Source organism: Diplotaxodon limnothrissa, linkage group LG7, assembly GCF_057381915.1.
Source record: "Diplotaxodon limnothrissa isolate DT_005_m linkage group LG7, D_limnothrissa_male_GT1.1, whole genome shotgun sequence".
NCBI lineage: Eukaryota > Metazoa > Chordata > Actinopteri > Cichliformes > Cichlidae > Diplotaxodon > Diplotaxodon limnothrissa.
Genome location: NC_140602.1, coordinates 17,855,444 through 17,876,523, shown reverse-complemented (window position 1 = coordinate 17,876,523; position 21,080 = coordinate 17,855,444). Strand labels below are relative to the sequence as shown.

The following is a 21,080-nucleotide window of genomic DNA, read 5'->3' as shown; positions in this document are numbered from 1 at the left end:
TAGATACTTGCATACACAAGTATTCATAGACTTTTTTTTGCAAAAAAAAAAAAGCCATAACAGTAACAAAGCTGGATGTTATTCGTGAAAATGTTTCACGCAGCTGTAGCAGGCCTAGGCAGGATGTGCCAGTGTTAACTTATGATTTGAGGTGTGGATCCTTGTGTGTTTTTTAATTAGAATTTTAATAAGAGCGCCTTTATCAAGGCTTATCGGCTTTCTAACTATTATCGTGCATCATCCATTTTGGAGTTGTAAATTTGACTAAATGACGAGTGAATGAACTAAGAGCCAGTTGCCTTTTGAAGTTAATCACGAGGTGAGTGATCAGATAGTCTGTGTTTTCTCTGTGTGCTCTTCATACTACATCCGAAGAGTCACACTGATGCCATGCTCACAATAGGAATAGAAACTACAATGTTCAGCAGGTAAAAATATTTATCACGTCTTCCATTTTTAGTGAGTACGTTTGCATGACAAGGTATTTAAAAATGACTAACAGAACATGAATGTCTAATAGATTAATCCATCCAGTAGACCAGGGGTTGGGGAATCCAGGCCTCAAGGGCCGGTATCTTGAAGGTTTTAGAAAACCTGTAGGACACTGGCCCTTGAGGCCTGGCGTTCCCCACCCCTACATAGATGTTGATATATTTCTCTCTTGAAGAGCTGAATCACTCGGATAGTTTTGCCATCCTTTGCGAACATCAAAGTCATTCATTTAATGGTTTATTTATGAGTGTTTGTGCACAACTTATTATTGTTAAAAAAAATATTAAAAACTTTTATCAAAATTGTAAACATTAGCCAAAGAGATTTCTTTATTGCTTCACAACCACAGACTTGTTAATTACGTCTAACTGATCTATATTAAGTACATGCAAAGGCCTTATTAAATACGTCAGAAACCCTTTATGATGGATGCCTTAGTAGAAACTAAAACCTACAAAACAAGTAAATTATATACAAGCTTTTCATCCAATATCCAGCTGTGGAGTACAGTATACTTTCTATGGAATCAAAACCATAACTTTCATCACAAAAAGCAGTGTGCATGTATCACTATAAAGCAAGAATACTAATTACTGGGTATAAGCTATATGACATAATGTCAAAGCCCAAATGCACCATATGAATTATAGACCTGCTAATGAGAGCTGAAAGCAAAATAACTTGCAGAATGCTTGAATGAAAAATAGTGACAGCAACAGCTAATGGACAGTTTTAGTTTACTACTGAGTATTAACCATGTAAAAACAATTAGAAAGTGTAATATTCTTTTAAATTTCTTATAGTCACATATCAAGTCAAGCCATCATCTTTTCATTTTTGATGAAACTCTTGAAGCATGGCTAAGTCAAAATAGGTGGCAGTGCAAAGGTACTGATACTGTAAAGCTAGAGCTGGAAGACTTTGACACAGGAATCCCATTATGTCATTCCCTTCTCCCTCATTGTGATGCGAACCTCATGCAAAATACGGGCGTGCTGAAGAGGAACAGGTGTGAACGTAGAGCAGCAGAAGTGTGAGTTTGAACAGGTGTAACTGGGATGTCAATGGTTAGGGTCTCACTCCTGCTATAAAAGAAACAGAAAGACATTAAAGATCAGTTTCTCATTGTGTCCATTGCTGATAAAGTCACTGTTAGAGTAAGGTGAGACACCACAGGTGAATATGTGAATATAAACAGAACAGATATCACCTTGATAAAATCCCACAATATTATTTACATTACATACAAAAATTTACTATTTCTTCTGCAAGTTTCTAAAATTTTATCGAAATAGACAACAATGTGCATAATAACCAATAACCAATACATAAATCTGAACAATGAATAAATTCCAAATGTTGTAAATTTTATTTTGTTGGTACAAAAATCTTCTTTGATGTTGGAAATCTACTTTTATCCCTTAATGAATAAAAAAATATTTTAAAATAGAGAAAAGTAGAAAAAATGCCATGTTTTTAAGGTATAAACTATTTTATATATATCAGCCTCTAAATGGTATTAAAACAAACTTTAGTAAAATCATTGAGATTACAAAACTAAAAAATGCTTTTCTTGTTTCCAACACCACGCTTCATGCTTACACTGTACTGAAGTAACGGTGCACGAGTCACGGTCATAATCGTTATTTTCGTATACTCTGCCTTAGTGGTGTGTTTTATAGAGCAACCTGAAGCAATTTCTACAATGCTGTGAAAAAGTATTTGCCCCTTTCAGATTTCTTCTTTTTTCTTTTATTTTCTTTTTTGCATATTGTCACACTTACATCTTTCAGATCCTCAATCGAACAATTTTTTTACACTTTTTTTGGAAAGCTGTGTTCACTTTAGCTTGCCACACTTAGGCCTGATTCTTGGCAGATCTGTTAAGTCAATCAAACAGAACCTGTCAACAACCTTCCACAAAATGAAGGAGCCTAAAAGATCTTAAAGAAAGAAAGAAACTTAAAAACAATGAGAAACAAAGTCACTGACATCTATCAGTCTGGAAATGCTTACAAAGCCATTTCTAAGGCTTTGGGACTCCAGTGAACCATGACGAAGGCCTTTATCCACAAATGGAGAAACCTTGGAGCAGTGATAAACCTTCCCAGGGGTGATCGTCCACGAAAATTACTCTGAGAATGCATCTACAAGTCATCCAGGAGGTCACAAAAGAACCCAGAACACTATCTAAAGAACAGAAGACTTTACTCGTTAGATTAAGGTCATGATTCAACAATACAGAGTTCCAAGGAGAAAACCACTGCTGACCAAAAAGAACACAAAAGCTCGCCTCACATTTGCCAAAAAACATCTTGATGACATTTGGGAAAATATTCTGTGGACTGAATAGACAAAGGTTGAACTTTTTGGAAGGTTTGAGTCCTATTACATCTGGCATAAAACTAACACAGCATTTCATAAACAGATCATACCAGCGGATCATACTTCAGGACCTTGACGAACCATAAATTCTGCTGTCTAGCAGAAATCCTGAAGGAGAATGTCAGGCCATAAGTTCATGGCCTGAAGCTCAAGCTCACTTAAGTTATGCAATAAGACAATGATAAGAAACACACCACCAAGTCCACCTCTGAATTGCCCCCCAAAATAAAAATACAAACAAAATGAAGGTTTTGAGTAGTCTGGACTTAAATCAGATTGAGATGCTTTGGCATTATCTTAAGCAGGCCGTTTCCATCCAGTGTGGCTGAACTAAAACGATTCTGCAAAGAGAAGTGAACCAAAACTGCTCCACAGCAATGTGAAAGACTCATTGCCAGGTATCACAAACACTTAATTGCAGTTCCTGCTGCCAGTGGTCACACAACCAATCATTAGTTTTAGGGAGCACTTACTGTTTCACACAGGTCCAGGTTGGTTTGGTTAACCTTTTCCCTTAATAAATGAAATTTTCATTTAAAAGCTGCATTTTGTATTTATGCTTATTGTTAAAATTTATTTGAATATCTGAAACATGAAAGTGTACCAAATATGCAAAAAACTAAGAAATGAAGGAGGACATACTTGGCCATGTTTGATATGGGCCTCAAACATTTTAACAGACAATTTAACAGACAATGCTTCCACAGATACAAGAGGGGAAAGCAGCTTAAAACTGTGCATATTTTCCTTCAAGTGTGTCAACTTTAAAACATAAAGATCATCAGCCACTAGCCTCAGCATCATTAATCAATGCTTTCACGACCATTGTTCTCTATAAATACAATATAATGCATGTTCAGTGCCGCTGTTGTTGTTGTTCAGAGTTAGGACACTTTGCTTTGTGACTGAAAGCTGTAACTTGGTCATTTGCCCTTTACTTCATTGCTCAGCCGTCTATTTCTGATGAAGAAGTTGGAAGGCTACAAGCAAGGAGTGCTATTTAGAGTTGAAGTTGACACTCGACAAACACTTTTCCACTCCTATTGTTCACACTTTGGCCCAAGCACTGATGCCTTCATGTCAGAAGAAACGTGATATTTGAACACGAAGAAGCAAGGCAGCTTTATTATGCCAAAGTCAATATCTTTTTCATGATTTATGTTGTAAAGTCAAACATTTTAACTTGTCCTATGTAGCTGTGGTAGCTCATCTTAGGTTTTTATCATTAGCGCTGAGTGAATAAGCCTGGTGATCGAGCCCGATTTGCTTCTTAAATGGCTAGTAATCCTTTTCAGCAGTCAGTTGTAATGTTACAATCAAGCAGCTGCACTCTGGTATGCCTGACAGCTCTCTGACACTCCGCACGGTTCCCCAAGTCCAGGTGGAACTTGGGGAACAGCCCACAGCAAAAACATGACAGTCATCCCAGGAGTCTGGAACTTTCTTTATACTGGGAAACAAGGTCAGGGTGAGGGTTTTTTTAAATATAGATCGCAGTGCCACAGAGCTGAGCCCGTGCCCAAAAATCTCCAGCAGCAGATTTGATTTACAGTGAGCAGCTACGCTGGTAGAAAGAGAAGTTGGTGGGTAGTAGTAGTTACGAGCTCCTGCTGGGCTATAAATCAGTCAAGGCTTATTGTACTTGTCCAGTACATGTTTTGAAGAGCAGACACACTTCATCTCAAGTTTGCTTCCCCCAGGACTGACCAACATAAAGCCCTGGTTTAACATGTACGATGTTCAGCTTTGCAGTGTTAAAAGAAGTATTCACTTTGCCCGAGTGAAAGTAGAGCTAACCCCAATGTAGAGACACTAAAAATATCTCCAGCAAAAGGACTAATTTGATATTTTAGGAAATGTGTGTTGTCATTCGCCCTTTACTTTATTCTAGGCTGTCTATTTCTGATAAAGGAAGTGGTGACCTATACCACACTTAAGTTTGTAAATACAAAGCTACAGCTATGTCTGTGAAGGAAGAAAGGAAGGAAGAAAGCTACAGCTAGCAGTTGGTTTGGTTACCAAAGGGGTTCTGGTCATTGGAGACTCCATGAACAGGAAGTCACTGGATAAAGACAAATAGTCTAGAATTTAACCCACTTGAAATCACACGCAGATTTATTTTCTTTTAAAGTTTCTAATGACCTTTTAACTTTTACCAACTCGGGAGATTCTGTTATTTTAATATTATTAGACCTCAGTGCTGCTTTTGACACAGTAGATCACAGGATTCTTATCTCTTGACTGGAACAATGTGCCGGAATTAAAGGGCTTGCTTTGGAATGGTTTAAATCCTACTTATCTAATCGTACTTTCTCTGTTAGATTCAGAGACACATTGTCTCCAAAGACGACCCTTTTTTGCGGGGTCCCCCAGGGCTCTATCCTTGGTCCAGTCCTTTTTTCAATTTATATGCTCCCGTTGGGATCTATTTTTAAAAAATATGGAATTTCGTTTCACTGTTACGCAGATGATTCTCAGATTCCACTAAAATGAAAATCTGTGAATCCTCTGAAGGGACTGTTTGATTGTCTAGAAGATGTCAAGGCATGGATGGCTCTAAATTTTCTAAATCTAAATGAACAGAAAACTGAGGTCATTGTCTTTGGTCCTTCTGACCATTATGACCATGGCCCCTTAGAAAGTGATAAAAAACCATTTGCAAGAAATTTAGGGGTGATTTTTGACAGCAATTTAACATTTCATAAACAGATAAATAATGTAGTCATAACCAGTTTCCTTCATCTTCACCTAATTACAAAAGTTAAGCCCAGACACTTCACACCTCCTCTATTCACCCTGCTCACTCCCCCCCACCCCCAACTGCAGTATCCAATACACACTCAACACAAGGCTCCAGCCTGTCTCTCTCAACCACCCAGGTTAGGAGGGAACTGAGGAGGATTAATGGCAAGAAGGCAGCGGGTCCAGATGGCATCAGCTCGAGGGTCGTCAGGTCCTGCGCGGACCAACTGTGTGGGGTGATGGAGCACCTCTTCAACCTGAGCCTGAGGCTGGGAAGAGTCCCACAGCTCTGGAAAACCTCCTGTGTTGTACCAGTGCCAAAGACTTCATGCCCCAAGGACCTCAACAGCTACAGGCCGGTGGCTCTGACATCCCACCTGATGAAGACCCTGGAGCGGTTGGTCCTGGCTCAGCTTCGGCGCCTAATAAGCTCATCACTGGACCCACTTCAGTTTGCCTACCAGCCTGGCATTGGAGCGGATGATGCCGTCATTCACCTCCTACATCGTTCCCTCGCTCACCTGGAGACCGCTGGAAGCACTGTGAGAATCATGTTCTTTGATTTCTCCAGTGCCTTCAACACTATTCTTCCCTCGGTTCTAAAGGACAAGCTGGTGAACTCTGGAGTGGACCATCACCTCACTACCTGGATCCTGGACTACCTCACCGACCGACCACAGTATGTGAGGACTCAGGGCTGTGTGTCGGACAGGGTCGTCTGCAGTACGGGGGCCCCACAGGGAACGGTTCTGGCTCCGTTCCTCTTCACCATCTACACTGCAGACTTCTCCCACAATTCCACCCAGTGCTTCCTGCAGAAGTTCTCTGATGACTCTGCAATAGTCGGCCTCATCACTGATGGGGACGACAAGGAGTACAGAGGTCTGACCCAAGACTTTGTGGACTGGTGCCAGCTGAACTACCTCCAGATCAACGCCAGTAAAACCAAGGAACTGGTGGTAGACTTCCGCAGGCACAAGCATTCTCCACTGCAACCACTGAACATCCAAGGTATGGACATTGAGGCTGTGGACAGCTACAGGTACCTTGGTGTTCATCTGAACAATAGACTGGACTGGACTCATAACTCAGACGCCCTCTACAGGAAAGGGCAGAGCAGGCTGTACCTGCTGCGGAGACTCAGGTCGTTTGGAGTGGAGGGCCCACTCCTGAAGAAATTCTATGACTCTGTGGTGGCTTCTGCTGTCTTTTATGGTGTGGTCTGCTGGGGCGGCAGCATCTCTGCTGGGGACAGGAAGAGACTGAACAGGGTGATCCGAAGGGCCAGCTCTGTTCTAGGATGCCCTCTGGACCCAGTGGAGGTGGTGAGTGACAGGAGAACGGCGGCTAAGCTGTCATCCCTGATGGACAACATCTCCCACCCCATGCAGCAGACTGTGACAGCACTGAGCAGCTCCTTCAGTGGGAGACTGCGGCACCCACGGTGTGGGACGGAGAGATTTCGCAGGTCTTTCCTCCCCACTGCTGTCAGACTCCATAATAAAGACTTTAACTGATCAAGCACACACATCCATACATATGCAATAATACTAAGTGCAATAATCCTTTCTGTCATCGTTGTATTTTTACTCAGTTGTATATAGTATTTGTATTTGTATTCTATTTTTATCTTATTGTATATTTATTTTATTTTATTCTACTGTATATAGTATTTTATTTTATTCTATTCTGTACAGTTGTGTACTGTATTTATTCTTATTGTATTCTAATTTTTGCCTCATAACTTTTGCACTGTCCACTCCTGCTGTGACAAAACAAATTTCCCACATGTGGGACTAATAAAGGTTATCTTATCTTATCTTATCTTATCTTTCTCTGTTTCAGAGATTTTGAGAAAGCGATCCATGCCTTCATCTCATCTCGCCTCGACTTCTGTAATAGTCTCTAGTCTGGTGTCACCTCTTCATCAACTGGCCGACTGCAGCTAGCTCCTAACTGGCACACACAAGCGAGATCATATATCTCCTATACTTGCATCACTACACTGGCTGCCAGTCAGCTTTTGAATTGACTTTAAGATCTTAACACTTGTTTTTAAGTCGTTGCATAGACTAGCCCCTACATATCTTGCTGTCAAAGGAGCTTGCAAAGAAAGCCCCTACATATCTTGCTGATCTCCTAACCTGGTATTCTCCCCCAAGATCCTTGAGGTCTGCAGACCAAATGCTTTTGGTTATCCCTAGGTCCAGATTAAAACACAGAGGAGACCGGGCATTTGCTGTGACTGCCCCCAAACTTTGGAATACATTGCCTTTGATTATCAGATCCTCCCCAACACTGGATACTTTTAAAAGTCGTCTAAAGACCCGTTTTTATTCTCTGGCTTTTGATTCATCATGAGTTTGTTACTATTATTCTTTTTTATGATTTTATTCTCTTTTTATGATTTTATTCTCTTTTTATGATTTTATTCTCTTCTAAAATACTATTCTGTTTTTTTTTTATATTTATTGCCTTGTCCATGTTATTGGACAGTACTTTGGTCAACACCTGTTGTTTTAAAACTGCTATATAAATAAGTTTGAACTTTGAACTATTGTTTTTTAAATGATCGGTTGTTTGCCCTAATTTCCCATCTCTGTAAGCTAGCTAGGTGTCACTTCATATTAACTCTACCATAAGAGAGTCTATCTGTTTAGTATTTGTTAAACCTTTTCTCTGACATTAAACAAGGAACAACTATTAAACTCTTTTAGTGGTATATTATAGTTATGCACAAGTGTTACTGTATGTTAGACTATTTATTTTTACTTGTGCAATGATAAATGTTCAGTATTGAGTAAGGGTACTTAGTTACATTTGACCACTGCATACAGTCACTTCAGAAGCTTACCATTAACGAGAAAACTTGCCTCCCACAGCCACCTGTGCAAGCAGAAGGAATAAAGGAAACAAAATAAATGAGGGAAGACAAATCATCTACTGGTATTCAGGCAAATTATCATCTAAGTATTCACAGTGCTTTCTTTTTTCCATATTTTGTTCCAGATGGATCAAATTAATTTTTCACCTCAAAGTTCTTCATACAGTGCTCCATAATGAAGGTGAAGGTGAAAAAAAAAAGCTTGATACATTCTCTGACATGTATTAAAAATAAAAAAAATAACATGTACATAAGGATTTACAGCCTTTGCTCAACACTTTATTGAAGCACCTTTGGCAGCAGTTACAGCTTCAAGTCTTTTTCAATATGATCTTAGAGGTTTGGGTCATAGTCCTGGTGGAAAATGAACCTTCGCCCTAGTCCAGAGTGCTTTTGTGCAGCTTATCATCAAGTACATCTCTGTAAATTGTTGCATTCATCTTTTCTCTGACCCTGACTAGTCTCCCAGTTCCTGCTGCTGAAAAACATCCAAAAGGATGATGCTGCCACCACCATGCTTCACTATAGGAATGGCACTGGCCCGGCCATGAGCACTGTCTGGTTTCCTCCAGACATTACTCTTGGCATTCAGGCCAAAGAGTTCGATCTTTGTTTCATCAGAACAGAGAATTTTGTTTGTTGTGGTCTGAAAGTCCTTCAGGTAAGCATATGGCAAACTCCAGGTGGGCTGTCATATTCCTTTTGCTGAGGATTGGCTTCCATCTTGCCACTCATACAGGCCTGATTGCTGGAGTGCTGTAGAAATAGTTGTCCTTCTGGAAGGTTCTCCTGTCTTTATCAAAGTCACCATCGAGTTCTTGGTCAAGTCGCTGACTCGGGCCATTCTACCCTAATTTCTCAGATTGGCCGGGCAGCCAACTTTACCAAGAGTCCAAAGTTCTTCATTTACAGGTGATGGAGGCCACTGTGCTCCCAGGGAGCACAGTGGCCTCCATCAGTGGCCAGAGAAATTTCTGCACTTTTCCCCAGATCTGTGCTCAATGCCTTAGACTTCATGGCTTGGTTTGTGCACTGTCTAGTATGGGACCTTATATAGACAAGTGTGTGCCTTTCCAAATCATGTCAAATCAACTGAATCTACCACAGGTGAACTCCAGTTAAGTTGTAGAAAGATGTGACAGATGCTCAGGATGCATCTGAGCTCAGTTTTGAGTATTTTTATTTATTTATTATATTTTGTAATAAATTTGCAAGAATTTCAAGCAATCTTTTTTCACTTCGTCATTATGGTGTATCGTGTGTAGAACTTTGAGGTGAAACACAAATAAGACTATAACATGACAAAATGTGGAACGAGTGAATTACTGGAGCAGCCGTGTATCTTATGTTTTTACTTAAGATTCCAAATAAGTAACATCAGCTTGGAGTCACATTTTCACAAATGACCACTTTCACTCATGTATTAGGTAGACTACATCAAGAATAACAACTATTACCACATCATTGTAAATCCTTTAAAACACTAACATTGCCCCTTCAAAGAACAGTGTCTGTGTCTTTACCTTTCCAGGCGTAGAGCCCTTCTTTGCTTCCCACATGCCACGCTTATTGCCCACATCAGCTGGTTTCACATCCTGTCACAAACAAAATGCACAAAAAGATTGTTAGCCCTGGGAAGTGCCAGAAGAAATATTTAGATCAGCTACTTAAGCAAAAAGTATAGAAAAGAAGAAGCTTTTATCCAAAGAAATTTCTCAGCAGAAAGCACAGAGGTACTATGAGTAAATTGTCTCAAATGTTCTCCTCAACCTACTTTAAATTAAATCAGATAACTGAAAGTGTGACCATTTTTATGGTGAGGAATGAGAAAAAGTAGCAATAACTTGGACTGTCTGTAAAACATTGGAGAGCTTTCCTTATCGGTCCTCTAACAGATTTGAAGGGCTTTATAGAACTGCTTTCATCCTGAGAAGACAGTGATTCCTTAGTAAAGGGTTTAAGTGACATATTTAAGCAAAGGAGAACTAAAAACTAACATCACATGAAGTATGAAGTCATCAATGTCCAGGGAGTAAATGTACCAAATGATTTCCCTTCAATGGATGCAAATACAGTTCCCAAACATATTTATTAGGCTTCTGGTTATTACTGGTGATATTGGTGAAGTATATGCAAAACCTTTACCAGTTTGACGAGCAGACAAAAAGCAGCAGGAAAAGCTTGAGTGAGGATAGCTGAAGGAAAGAGCACAATTAAAGAGGACAGAAAGGCTGAAAAATACCACTAGCACAGTAAAGACACAGTAAAGATTTAATGCTAATATCCACACATGCACCAGACTGCGGTACAGCTTCAACCCATCAGGGGGAAGTGTTACTGCAAGAGTAACAGCAAGGTTACAGCACTTCTCTGGCCAAGATATTTGATACCAAAGTTATCTTGCTCATAAATTTTGCTTAAGAACAATGTCACACGTCATCTACCAACCTTACTCCCCATGAATGTGTCTCCAGACAGTTTTTACTAGCAGCTGGTGTCTGACTTTAAGAAGAGGACACAGTGCTCACTGACTACCCTAGTACACATTTATTTATGCTATATGACCATAAAGAGAACAAATTAAATCATTAAGTTTCCATCTACTTGTTGTGACATGTCATAATATGTGATAGCTATGAATAGATATGACCCTTTCCTCCTTTTCCAAAGGACACTCAAAGTATGGACTCATCAGTAGGACTAAAACATGCATTTCAGGGAGAGTTAAATGCAAACTGAGATTTCTGTTTGAAAATACTGCAGTTTTCTGGAATATAGGATTTAAATACAAAATAAATTATGTTAAAAGGAAAGGTGTTTCATGGCTCTTCTGTTGTCTGCAATAGATAAATACTTTTTTTTGCTTCTGTACAAAGATTTCTCATGGGTTCCTGGTCAAATAAATTAATTGAAGCTTTTCCCATCATGTGTACAAGAACTCAGAGAAAGCCATGACAGCATATGCTGTTCAGTAAACTCTCCATGTGGTGCTGCTAGACTTAAGACAGCAGCACCGTCCAGCCCTGGAGTGCAGACCCAAAGGCTGCAGCCAACAAAGGACAGGCATGTTGATGTGCAAATGAGCACATCAGCATGTGCAGAATATCAAGGGATTACTCTGCTGAAGACTGGCGTCTGATTTACAATAGTGTGTGGATGTGTGATCACGGCAAGGATTTATCAGGTCTTACTGCGGGCTTTGCTGCTGCTGCTGGTGCTGGCTTTGCAGCTGCTGATGGCGCTGGTGCCGGTGCTGCTGCTGCAGGTGCTGGCGCTACTGTCTTCTCGCCTTCTGCCGGCTTTCCTGTCCAACTGTTGACACGTCCGGTCACACTTCCTTTGATACCGGCCACATCCTGCTGAAGAAACACTTTAAATATGCAATCACACACTAAACCACACTAAGCCTCTTTCTGTCTCATTCTCCGTTACCTTGTTTGCAGGTGAGGGACTTTCAGAGGTGCTGCCCACGTTGCCTTTCTCCCACATACTTTTGATGCTGCGTGTTCCCCCCGTAGGAATATCTGCCACTGGAGACTTGGGAGATTTTACATCTTTGTTTCCCTGTAAAAAGATAATAATAATAATAATGGACTGCATTTATATAGCGCTTTTCTAGGCACCCAAAGATGTATTTAGTTACATTTACATGGGCAAACACAGGAGCAAGCTCAGGGACACAAATAACAACATAGATTTAAATTTACCCAAGAACATTAATGTACTTAAGCACAATTTTAAGATAACTGTGCTTCATTTCAATTTATCAATTTTATTCTACTATTTACTGAGATAAAAAGCCTCAAAATGATGATCGGCACTTTTCAGAGCTTTGACATTAGGTCCATGTTGCAATACAAATATAACTAACTGTAACTTTTAATCATTTAGTACCAAGTGAAGAAAATACAGCTTTAAAAAAAAAAAAATTTAATCTACACATATTTAATTTGAAATATACACCCTTCATATGTGTATATTTCAAATTCGCAGGCTAACATTGAACATTTTATCTGCTACATTTACTTAGATAAGATTTTAAATCTTATCTAAATTTAAATCTTGATGGCTCCTCAGTCTTAACAAATATTTACTGTCCAGCTTTTTTTTCCATTACCATTTTAGTCAGACTCACATTAGTTAAAAATAATTATTCTTTCCATCTACAACCTATATTTGGAAGTATTGCTCTGTTCTGGGACCTACCCACCCATCTATGTGCATGGAGGTGGAGAATCTTAATTGGTGTGATTAATAATACCTGTGTTTACCTTCTATTTCATATGAAATAGGTCTACTGGATGTGCTGAATGTGAGTCATTATGAACCGTGGGTTGAGCTTGACTGTGTCATCTGACTGAACTAACACTACACTTCACCTCTCAGCCTGGTTTGACCCATTAATAGAGATGAGTCGATGACACTTAACCATACATAAGATGTGAGACTTGCTCCATTTAAACCATTTACACCAGAAAAATGTGTTTCTCGTGTAGCTGATGCATCATACTCTGACTTCAAATGGACCATCTTAAGGTTGTTGCATTGGTTGCAACTTAAAAGAATATATGTTCAAATAAAACATGACTATTACTGCTACCTTTATTAAGGATGGTGATTAATATTTAACATAGAGATCAGCTCTCACCTGGATGGCAGAAGTGTATTGTTCCATTCTGTTGCCAATCTTGGAGACAATAGGAGTGTGTGACACTCTGGCTGTGGTGCTGCACAGATGAACCAGGCACTGGGCATTAGTAAAAGCCACCAACCACTTATTTATCGTTTTCTCTTGTACTGGAAAAAAATCTTTTTTGTGGCTTACCTTTTCTGGGCTGATTTACTGAGGAATTCTGCCTTCTCCCCAATCTGCACAAAACAATGTGGATTTTTACACCAAGTAGCGTTTCAAAGCCACAAATCACATTCTGCAACTCAATTCAATTCTATTTATATAGCGCCAAATCAGAAGAACAGTCAGGAAGGGGCAGCAATCTGCCATGACCGGTCAGTGCTGTGAGGTGGGGGGACACGACAAAAGACACACTCTACAAAAAAAGCTATGGTAGCGTTGCACCACAAGGTGTCATTATTTTTTTTAATCAATAGCATACAGCTTATATCAGTGGAATTAAAACCAGAACTTGATAAGGGAATGCCAAATGAACAAAAACAGTAGTCAGGAAAAAATGTTTGACCATAAAGGGAGAACAACAATATCTGTGCTCCACTTCGCACAAAGCATGGAAACAGGGGGAAACAGGTTGGCTGGCTCTGTCATCAAGTAACAAAATGAACCAGGCAGCACTCCAAATCATCTCACAGTATGTGAGAAAACCTAGATTTGAAAATGAAACAGTGTGTTATTTGCTTAGTACATGTCGTTGAGTCTCTGGTTGCCTTCCAACCTCATGGTGACAAAAAAAAAAAACTCAAGGAATTTCTTTCAATTACATAAAAGTTTATAAAAACCAGATACATTATTTATACAAGACAGCTATATTTTACAGCCTGTACTATTACAGTGTCACTATTTTCAAGAGTTTACTCACACAAGTTATAATAAAAGCATTTTTCTCTATTCAGCTGGGTTTTCAGATATCTGGCTATGACTTCAAAGTTTGTTATTATTATAGTGCTCAAAGTATAATAAAGCATTTATTTAAATTACTCTAAAAAGATACACAGACACTTTTTGTTTCTACTGTGGATAAGTGGCCATATGTTTAGCTGGCTTTGCAGGATCTGGGCAAATACAACCGAGACTGTGTGTGTAAACTCAACTCAGTGAACCTTGTGTGACAACTAAGCCGTACGAACCAATTCTCAGACACTCACCTTAGAGGAGCCTTTGGGACTGATAGTAAAGGTTGGTTTTGTAGACCCCTCCTCCATCTGTTTCTTCTTCTCTGCAGCCTCCGCCCTCCTTTTCTCTATTTCTTCCTTCATCCTCTTTCTCTCCTCCTGTTACAAAAGCCCCATTTTGCTGTCACATTTCTGTAGCCACACATATGATAAATAGCACATATCCAAACCCATGCACTGTCTTAAATTGGTATATTTAACCCCTGAATGTCAAATAACACATCCTCGCCTGCTCCTTGGCTTTCTTTTCCTCTAGCGCCTGTTTCCTTTGCCTCTCCTCTTCCTCGAGGATCTTCTTCCTCTCCTCTCTCTTCCTCTTCAGCTCCTCCAGCTCTGCCTCGGCACCCTGCTGCTTCTGCTTCATCTTCTCAAACTCCTCACTTTCCGCATTGTTTCGTCTGCGCTTCAGCTCTTGCAGTTTTCGCTCAGCCTCCTGTCGCTCCAGGTCTTCTGCTTTAGTGGAGGGCGGATTGTCCCTGCTCGCAAACAGGCACAGTTTATTTAATTCACATGTTAAAATATGCAGATTAGACTTAACAGTGATCAAAATCATTGACTGTCTATAAGCAGTGGTCCCATTACATTGTGGAGACAGTTTGCCAAGATGTACCTTGATGTCTTTTCTGTTTTCTTTAATTTACTTTCAATGACAGCTCCATTCTGTTTGGTTGGTTCAATCTTTCAAAAAAGACGGGAAAAGAAAAGTTTTTCTTCCATAAAAGAAAAATAAACACATATTGAATATTGACAGCTAGTATTGTTTTACCTTCTCCTTAAACCCAAATCTCTTCGGCTTCTCCTCCTTCACACGAAGATGTGAAAATAAGAGAGAAAGAAAAGATCAGCAAGCATCCAGTGTTACACACACACACACACACACACACACACACACACACACACACACACACACACACACACACACACACACACACAGGACAAAGGCCATCAAACAATAGTGGAGTACTGGTAGTGAATGCAAAGCAGATGTAAGCTAAAGAGCTATGACACTGCAGCATCCTTGATATCACCACCTCCAGCAAAACACTGCGACTGCACTGTGATCTGTGACCAAACCACAAAACCACATCACACAGCAAAGCAAGAACAAACCCACATAAATAAAGAGTGTTTTTTTACTTTGCAAATAGTTACATTAACACAAAAGTCCCACAAATCCCATCAATACCTCCTCTTTCTTCTTCTTCTCTTCCATCTCTCTCTTTTTGCGCTTATCCTCTTCCTCTTTTTTCTTCTTCTCTTCAGCCTCCTTTTTCCTTTTTTCCTCCTCTACTTTCTTCTTCTCTTCCACTTCCCTTTTTCGTCTCTCCTCCTCTTCTTTCTTCCTTTGTTTCTCCTCTTCCTCCTTTTTCTTCTTCTCTTCCATTTCCTTCTTTCGTTTTTCCTCTTCTGCTTTCTTTTTCTTTTCTTCCATTTCCCTTTTCAGTTTTTCCTCTTCCTCTTTCTTCTTCTTTTCCTCCAGCTCCTTTTTTTGCCTTTCCTCTTCCTCTTTTCTCAGTCTCTCTTCCACCTCGGTGTTCTGCTTCTCTTCCTCTTCTTTCTTTTGTCTCTCTTCCAGCTCTCTTTTCTGTCTTTCCTCCTCTTCTTTTTTCATTTGTTCCTCCATCTCTTGTTTTTGTTTTTCCTCTTCCTCTTGTTTAAGCCTCTCCTCAGTTTCCTTCTGTTGTTTTTCCTCTTCTTCCTTCTTTCTCCTTTCCTCCTCCTCCCTTAGTGTCTTTTCTTCCTCCTCCTTCTGGAGTTTTTCCTCCATTTCCCTTTTTTGTCTTTCTTCCTCTTCTATCCTCCGCTTTTCTTCCATTTCCTTTTGATGCTTTTCTTCTTCTTCTTGCCTCTTCTTTTCTTCTTCTTCTTCATTGTCAACACCAGGCGCAGGCTCATCTTCAGCATCTTTATTTTCTAAACCTGGCTCCTCAGTGTCCACCTCTGTTGCTGCAGCCTTCTCCTCAGTCTCTTCCTACAAAAACAAATTAAATTTACTTCCCGTCAGTTTTATGGAGTTGGATTAATGAGTCTAAAAGAGGTAAAAAGACATAAAACTCTACCTCATTTTCTGTTGTTTGTGTTCTTGATTCTTCAACAGATTCCTGACAATCACAACAAAAATAAATCAATTAATCAATAAAAAAAATCACAATATAAAAACTTTTTTCCCCAGTAAATACATTATAATTTATAAAACAAACAAAAAGGCTGAAACACATCTTACCTTCTCGTCCTCCTTTGTGTCTTCTTCTTCTTTCCTCCAAGAGTTAGTATCAGTTCTCGTCACCTCCTCCTGGGCAGATTCCTCCTCCTTCTCCTCCTCCTCCTCCTCCTCTGTATTTTGTTGCCTGCTGATGCTGATGAAAGTCTGCTCTTCCAATGTGACGTCTGTGCCATTGGTGGTGCCAATTGTGGGATCGAGCTCCTTCTGTCTCTCCATGGCCTCCTTCATCCTCTTTTGCCTGCGTTCCTCCCTTCTGGCGAGGCGCTCCAGCAAAGCTTGATCATCATCTGCCCCTTCGTTTACGGCCGTGGAGGACTCTGTCTCTGTCACGCTGAAAAATTAAAGAACAAAAACAAAACACCAAAGATTAAATTCAATCAAAGTCGAACCTCAAAATCTTGGCTGCTATCAAATGTTTTGGTCTGATCAAGTGTGATGAACCCACAAGTCTTTCTGAGTGGAATTTTCTCCTGTGGCTAACCAGCGAAAACATCAATCCAAGAACCTCACAACCGCTGGAGCTTTCCAAATATTAAGGCTGGAGGGCTTTATCAATACCAAACACTTAGATAGGCTGTAGAGCTGCTGCGTTTTTCTTTTTCTCTCTCTCAGTGACGCTTACGCAGGAACAAAAAAGCATTTGAATAAAATTAAATGAAAAAACACTTTTTTGTTTTTTGTGACACAGTTAATTTGTGCAATAGGCCAAGGTAATAAAATGTGCTGCTTTTATACACAACAATTCAACTTGTGTGTAAATTTATTTTTCATACGTCAAAAAAAAGTTTTTTTCATTAAGAAAACCCCTAATGGGAAGTTACTTATTTAACCTCATTCTAGATGATGGCTACACATCTTACCTGTTATTGTCGATCACCTCAGTCGTACCAGATTCCTCTGAGTCTTTCATCTTCTTTCTCTCCTCCCTTGCGCGTCTCCTTCGCTCCCGAGCCTCTTCCTCATCATCATCATTGGTGTTACCTGTTCTGAAAGAGCACATGTGCAGAATTACAGTCTTTTGTTTAAAATGCATTTTAGTTTTTTGGGTTAAACCATGAAAACACGTCAATCCACGTGAAAGCTACTTTGGCTTAATGGCAGCTTTTGTGCTAAAATATCACTGTCTAGTGTTAATGGCTAAAACACCCAATGAATCCAAGGTCCACTATTGATGAGCTGTCTTTAAAAATTATACTCTAGATCAGATTTCTAATCCCTAAACCTAACCAAGGAAGTTAAAAGAAGCAGAAAATAAAATTGGTATAATTTGTGATAAAAGGCCCGAAACACCCTGTGAAGTTAAGCCACAACTGATGATGTGTCCCGCTGGTAAAGCTTTCAGGCTGCCTTTCTTCATAGTAGCCATCCCTCAAGACTTTCTTCATTTGAAGCAATGCATTATCAGAGATTGTAACATCTAGTCCTTTATTGAATCTGTAAATGCCTTGGTTTGGAGTTTGTGATATAGTTTCGGCTCATGTTTTGTTTTTTGTTTTTTGCCTATCACTTTGCTTGTGTATGCCTATTAGTTTAACTTCCTGTCTCTGTCTTTTTACTACACGTTTGCCTACGTGAGAATGCTGGATCGTTCCCAATGGTACTTTCCTCTTCTAGTATTTGTACTAGTATTAAAAGCTGACTGCAAATTCACTTTGACGCTGTATAGATGAACAGATGAAAACAAATTATGGACCTAACTGTAAATGCTTTGAGCTCCATGGACCTCGTGGTTGTGCCTACTTTACTTGTGACACACTATGACATGTTATGTAAGGCTTTAGTGTAGAGTGGAGTTTCCCATACACATTTTATTTTATGTTTTTAAGAAACCTAAAGTGACAAAACAAGTGTTTTTCCTGATAAAAATTTAAAAAACTTCACATAAATCAAAAACACAATTTCCTCCAAAAGAAATATGTGATATGTGACATTTTTATGTTGACCACATGAGAAGCTAAAGCCATACCATCTAAAGCTGATTTTAAAAGACACGATGAAGATTTGAGATACCACAACTGAGAGGAAAATAGTCTATAAGAAATAATTATAAACACACGTGCTACACATGCAAATGTCACATCCAAGAAGATGCGTGTACTTCAAAAGACTGGCTCACTTGGGACTTAATACTACAACATGTAATATATGAAAAAGGGAGAAAAAGCAACAGAATAGGGATGCAGAACAATGCTGTTCCTCTCCATCAACCCCATATCTCCTGTCAGCTTTGAATGCTTCCACAGTTAATCTTTCAACATGCCTGGGAGTATCTTTTTAAGTATTACCAGGCTTTATGAGACAGAGAGGGAGCTTGAAATGGTCCATTGATAGCACATGGGTATTATTTCCCTCTGCTCTTCCTGAATCTGCGAGGCAATCTTTTACAGATGTTGCGAGAGGTGGAAGGCAACCGCAAGAATCCTTTCTGTCTTTAAAACAGCAACAAAGACCCAAATGAGGCGGAAAGCCAATAAATCCACAGGCAAAGATTTCTCCAAGTGGCACGGATCACCTAGAGAAATCAGTGAGGAAGCAATCCAATTAGAGAGAACCCCAGCCAAAGCTTGAAGCTTCCTGACTGAGTGCTGTCAAAATGTCACAGTTACATTTCCAGACAACCAGCCCGAGGGACACGAAGCATAATAAATGAGGGGAAATATGATGGGAGCTACTTGGCTAACAGAGGTGCTGAGTGAAATGAAGGAAAGAGGCTAAAAAGCTCAGCTCAAGCAGTGTAAGTCTGAAGCCCTCGGAGCAGGCTATTATGCACTGGAATAAAAATGACAGTCAAAACATTCCAGTGTCGGCAGCGTTTGGAGAGGAACTGGAAGGCATAAAAGGAAGGGCAGGCTGGTTTGGCATGGCCGGCTGTGAGAAAATTGCAAGGAATGCTCTTCGTTGCTTGGGCACTGATGGCACATCTGATATGACAGCACCCGACTGGAAAAAGCACAACATGCTGGGCTATGTTTGGACATCTTGATTATATGATCACATAAAGGATTAAAGTGATCATAATCTTTTCAAATCCATTCAGAGAGTAAAATGCAGTGACCGCAGTGTTTGATCATCAGTTTAATTAGCTCTGCGATTAAACACTTCTGACATCTTTAAGTGTCAGCATCTCTCACTTTGTTTCTACTCCACCTGAGGTCACAGCAAGTACAAACCTTCTACTTTACACCACTGGGGTGGATATCAGCACCATCTTTTAAACATTATTGTTTAATTTACTGAGCACATGAAAGAGACTGAATGAAACAACAGAGAATGAAAGGTAAACCCAAACAGCAGCACAGATGACGGTCCCCTTAATGAGCTCAGGATAGTGTGGAGATCATTGGGCCATTATCGGCTCTTCCTTCTGCTCCGTGTGGAGACAAAAAACTCCATCATGCATCCTTCCATACATCAAACAACATATAGTATGCATATATAGAAAGGCCTGCTCACTGAGCATGTGTCCATGAGACGAACCAATCATCGGAGGGCACAGAAGACCGATCAGAAGAGGAACATCTTGTTTAATGTTTTCAGAATGGCTCACTGCACCCAAGGGTTTAAAAGTGTCACCACAGATGTGACTGGGAAACAGCTGCTGTTTAAAAACTAAAAAAAAAAGTGTGTGTGTGTGTGTGTGTGTGTGTGTGTGTGTGTGTGTGTGTGTGTGTGTGTGTGTTTCGGAGTGGGTGAGTCGGCCCTGCTAATCAAATATAAAATCTATCCGGTTTGTTTTGTGAGCCGACACAAATACTTTGCATGCTAACAATGCTAATGAGGCTTTAATTTAAGATGATGTGGTGTAAGATGTTCTGATATTCACAGTGCATTCACCCTTTTTTTGTGAGTTTCACTTGTAATTTTAAGTCTGCATGCTCAGGACTGTGTCTTTTGTGTGTGTGTGCATGTGTTGTTTTGCGCAGGTTTTACAGGATTACTCACTTTTCAGCTTCAAGGCGCATCTGCTCTCTCCTTTGCCTCCTCAGCTCCATGCGGCGGTCAAAGTCGTCATCCATGGTGGCCAAAAGGTTCTCCTTGCTTTCTCACTAAAAGACACAAATATAATGTCAGCATGAGTATCCTAAGTTAAATGAAATGGACATTTACTTTTTAATGCACATGTAAAAAAAAAGTTTAAACTCAATTAACAGCAGCTTGTAGGGTCCAGATTAACAGACACACATTGCAATATGACAAAGGGCCCACCCAAACTTTTTTTAACATATGAAAAAATCAATAAAAACTTCTGTCTGCTGGTTTACAATACCTTAGCAATAGCGAAAGTTTAGTCCACGGACAACAGAGACTCCTCTCCTGTCATATATCAGCTCCCACAGTCTGGTTTATATCTCAGTCCTTCTGCAGCGCAAAAAGAATTCCTGCTTGTCTTTGCAGTGACTACAACTACCAGAAAAGGCAAAGCCTGCCTCTCTGCTCTCCTCTTTTTCTTTCTCAGCCTCCCTCCTCCTCAGGCAGACTCCTGCTCGC

General features: G+C 39.9%; 1 protein-coding gene across 1 annotated transcript; it reads right to left on the bottom strand.

Moving 5' to 3' along the window:
- Positions 1-1,371: 1,371 nt before the first annotated feature.
- Positions 1,372-20,608, bottom strand: cald1b (caldesmon 1b). The gene is made up of 16 exons (XM_085357605.1): positions 20,535-20,608; positions 17,453-17,578; positions 16,593-16,923; positions 16,429-16,470; positions 15,555-16,340; positions 15,135-15,170; positions 14,979-15,046; positions 14,598-14,844; positions 14,342-14,467; positions 13,329-13,372; positions 13,152-13,230; positions 11,936-12,067; positions 11,695-11,862; positions 10,027-10,098; positions 8,474-8,505; positions 1,372-1,577 (listed from the first exon to the last, which is right to left on the bottom strand). The coding sequence occupies exons 1-15, from the start codon at positions 20,606-20,608 to the stop codon at positions 8,476-8,478; spliced, it is 2,361 nt and encodes a 786-aa protein (XP_085213731.1). The 3' UTR covers positions 1,372-1,577; positions 8,474-8,475.
- Between the last annotated feature and the right edge of the window lie 472 nt (positions 20,609-21,080).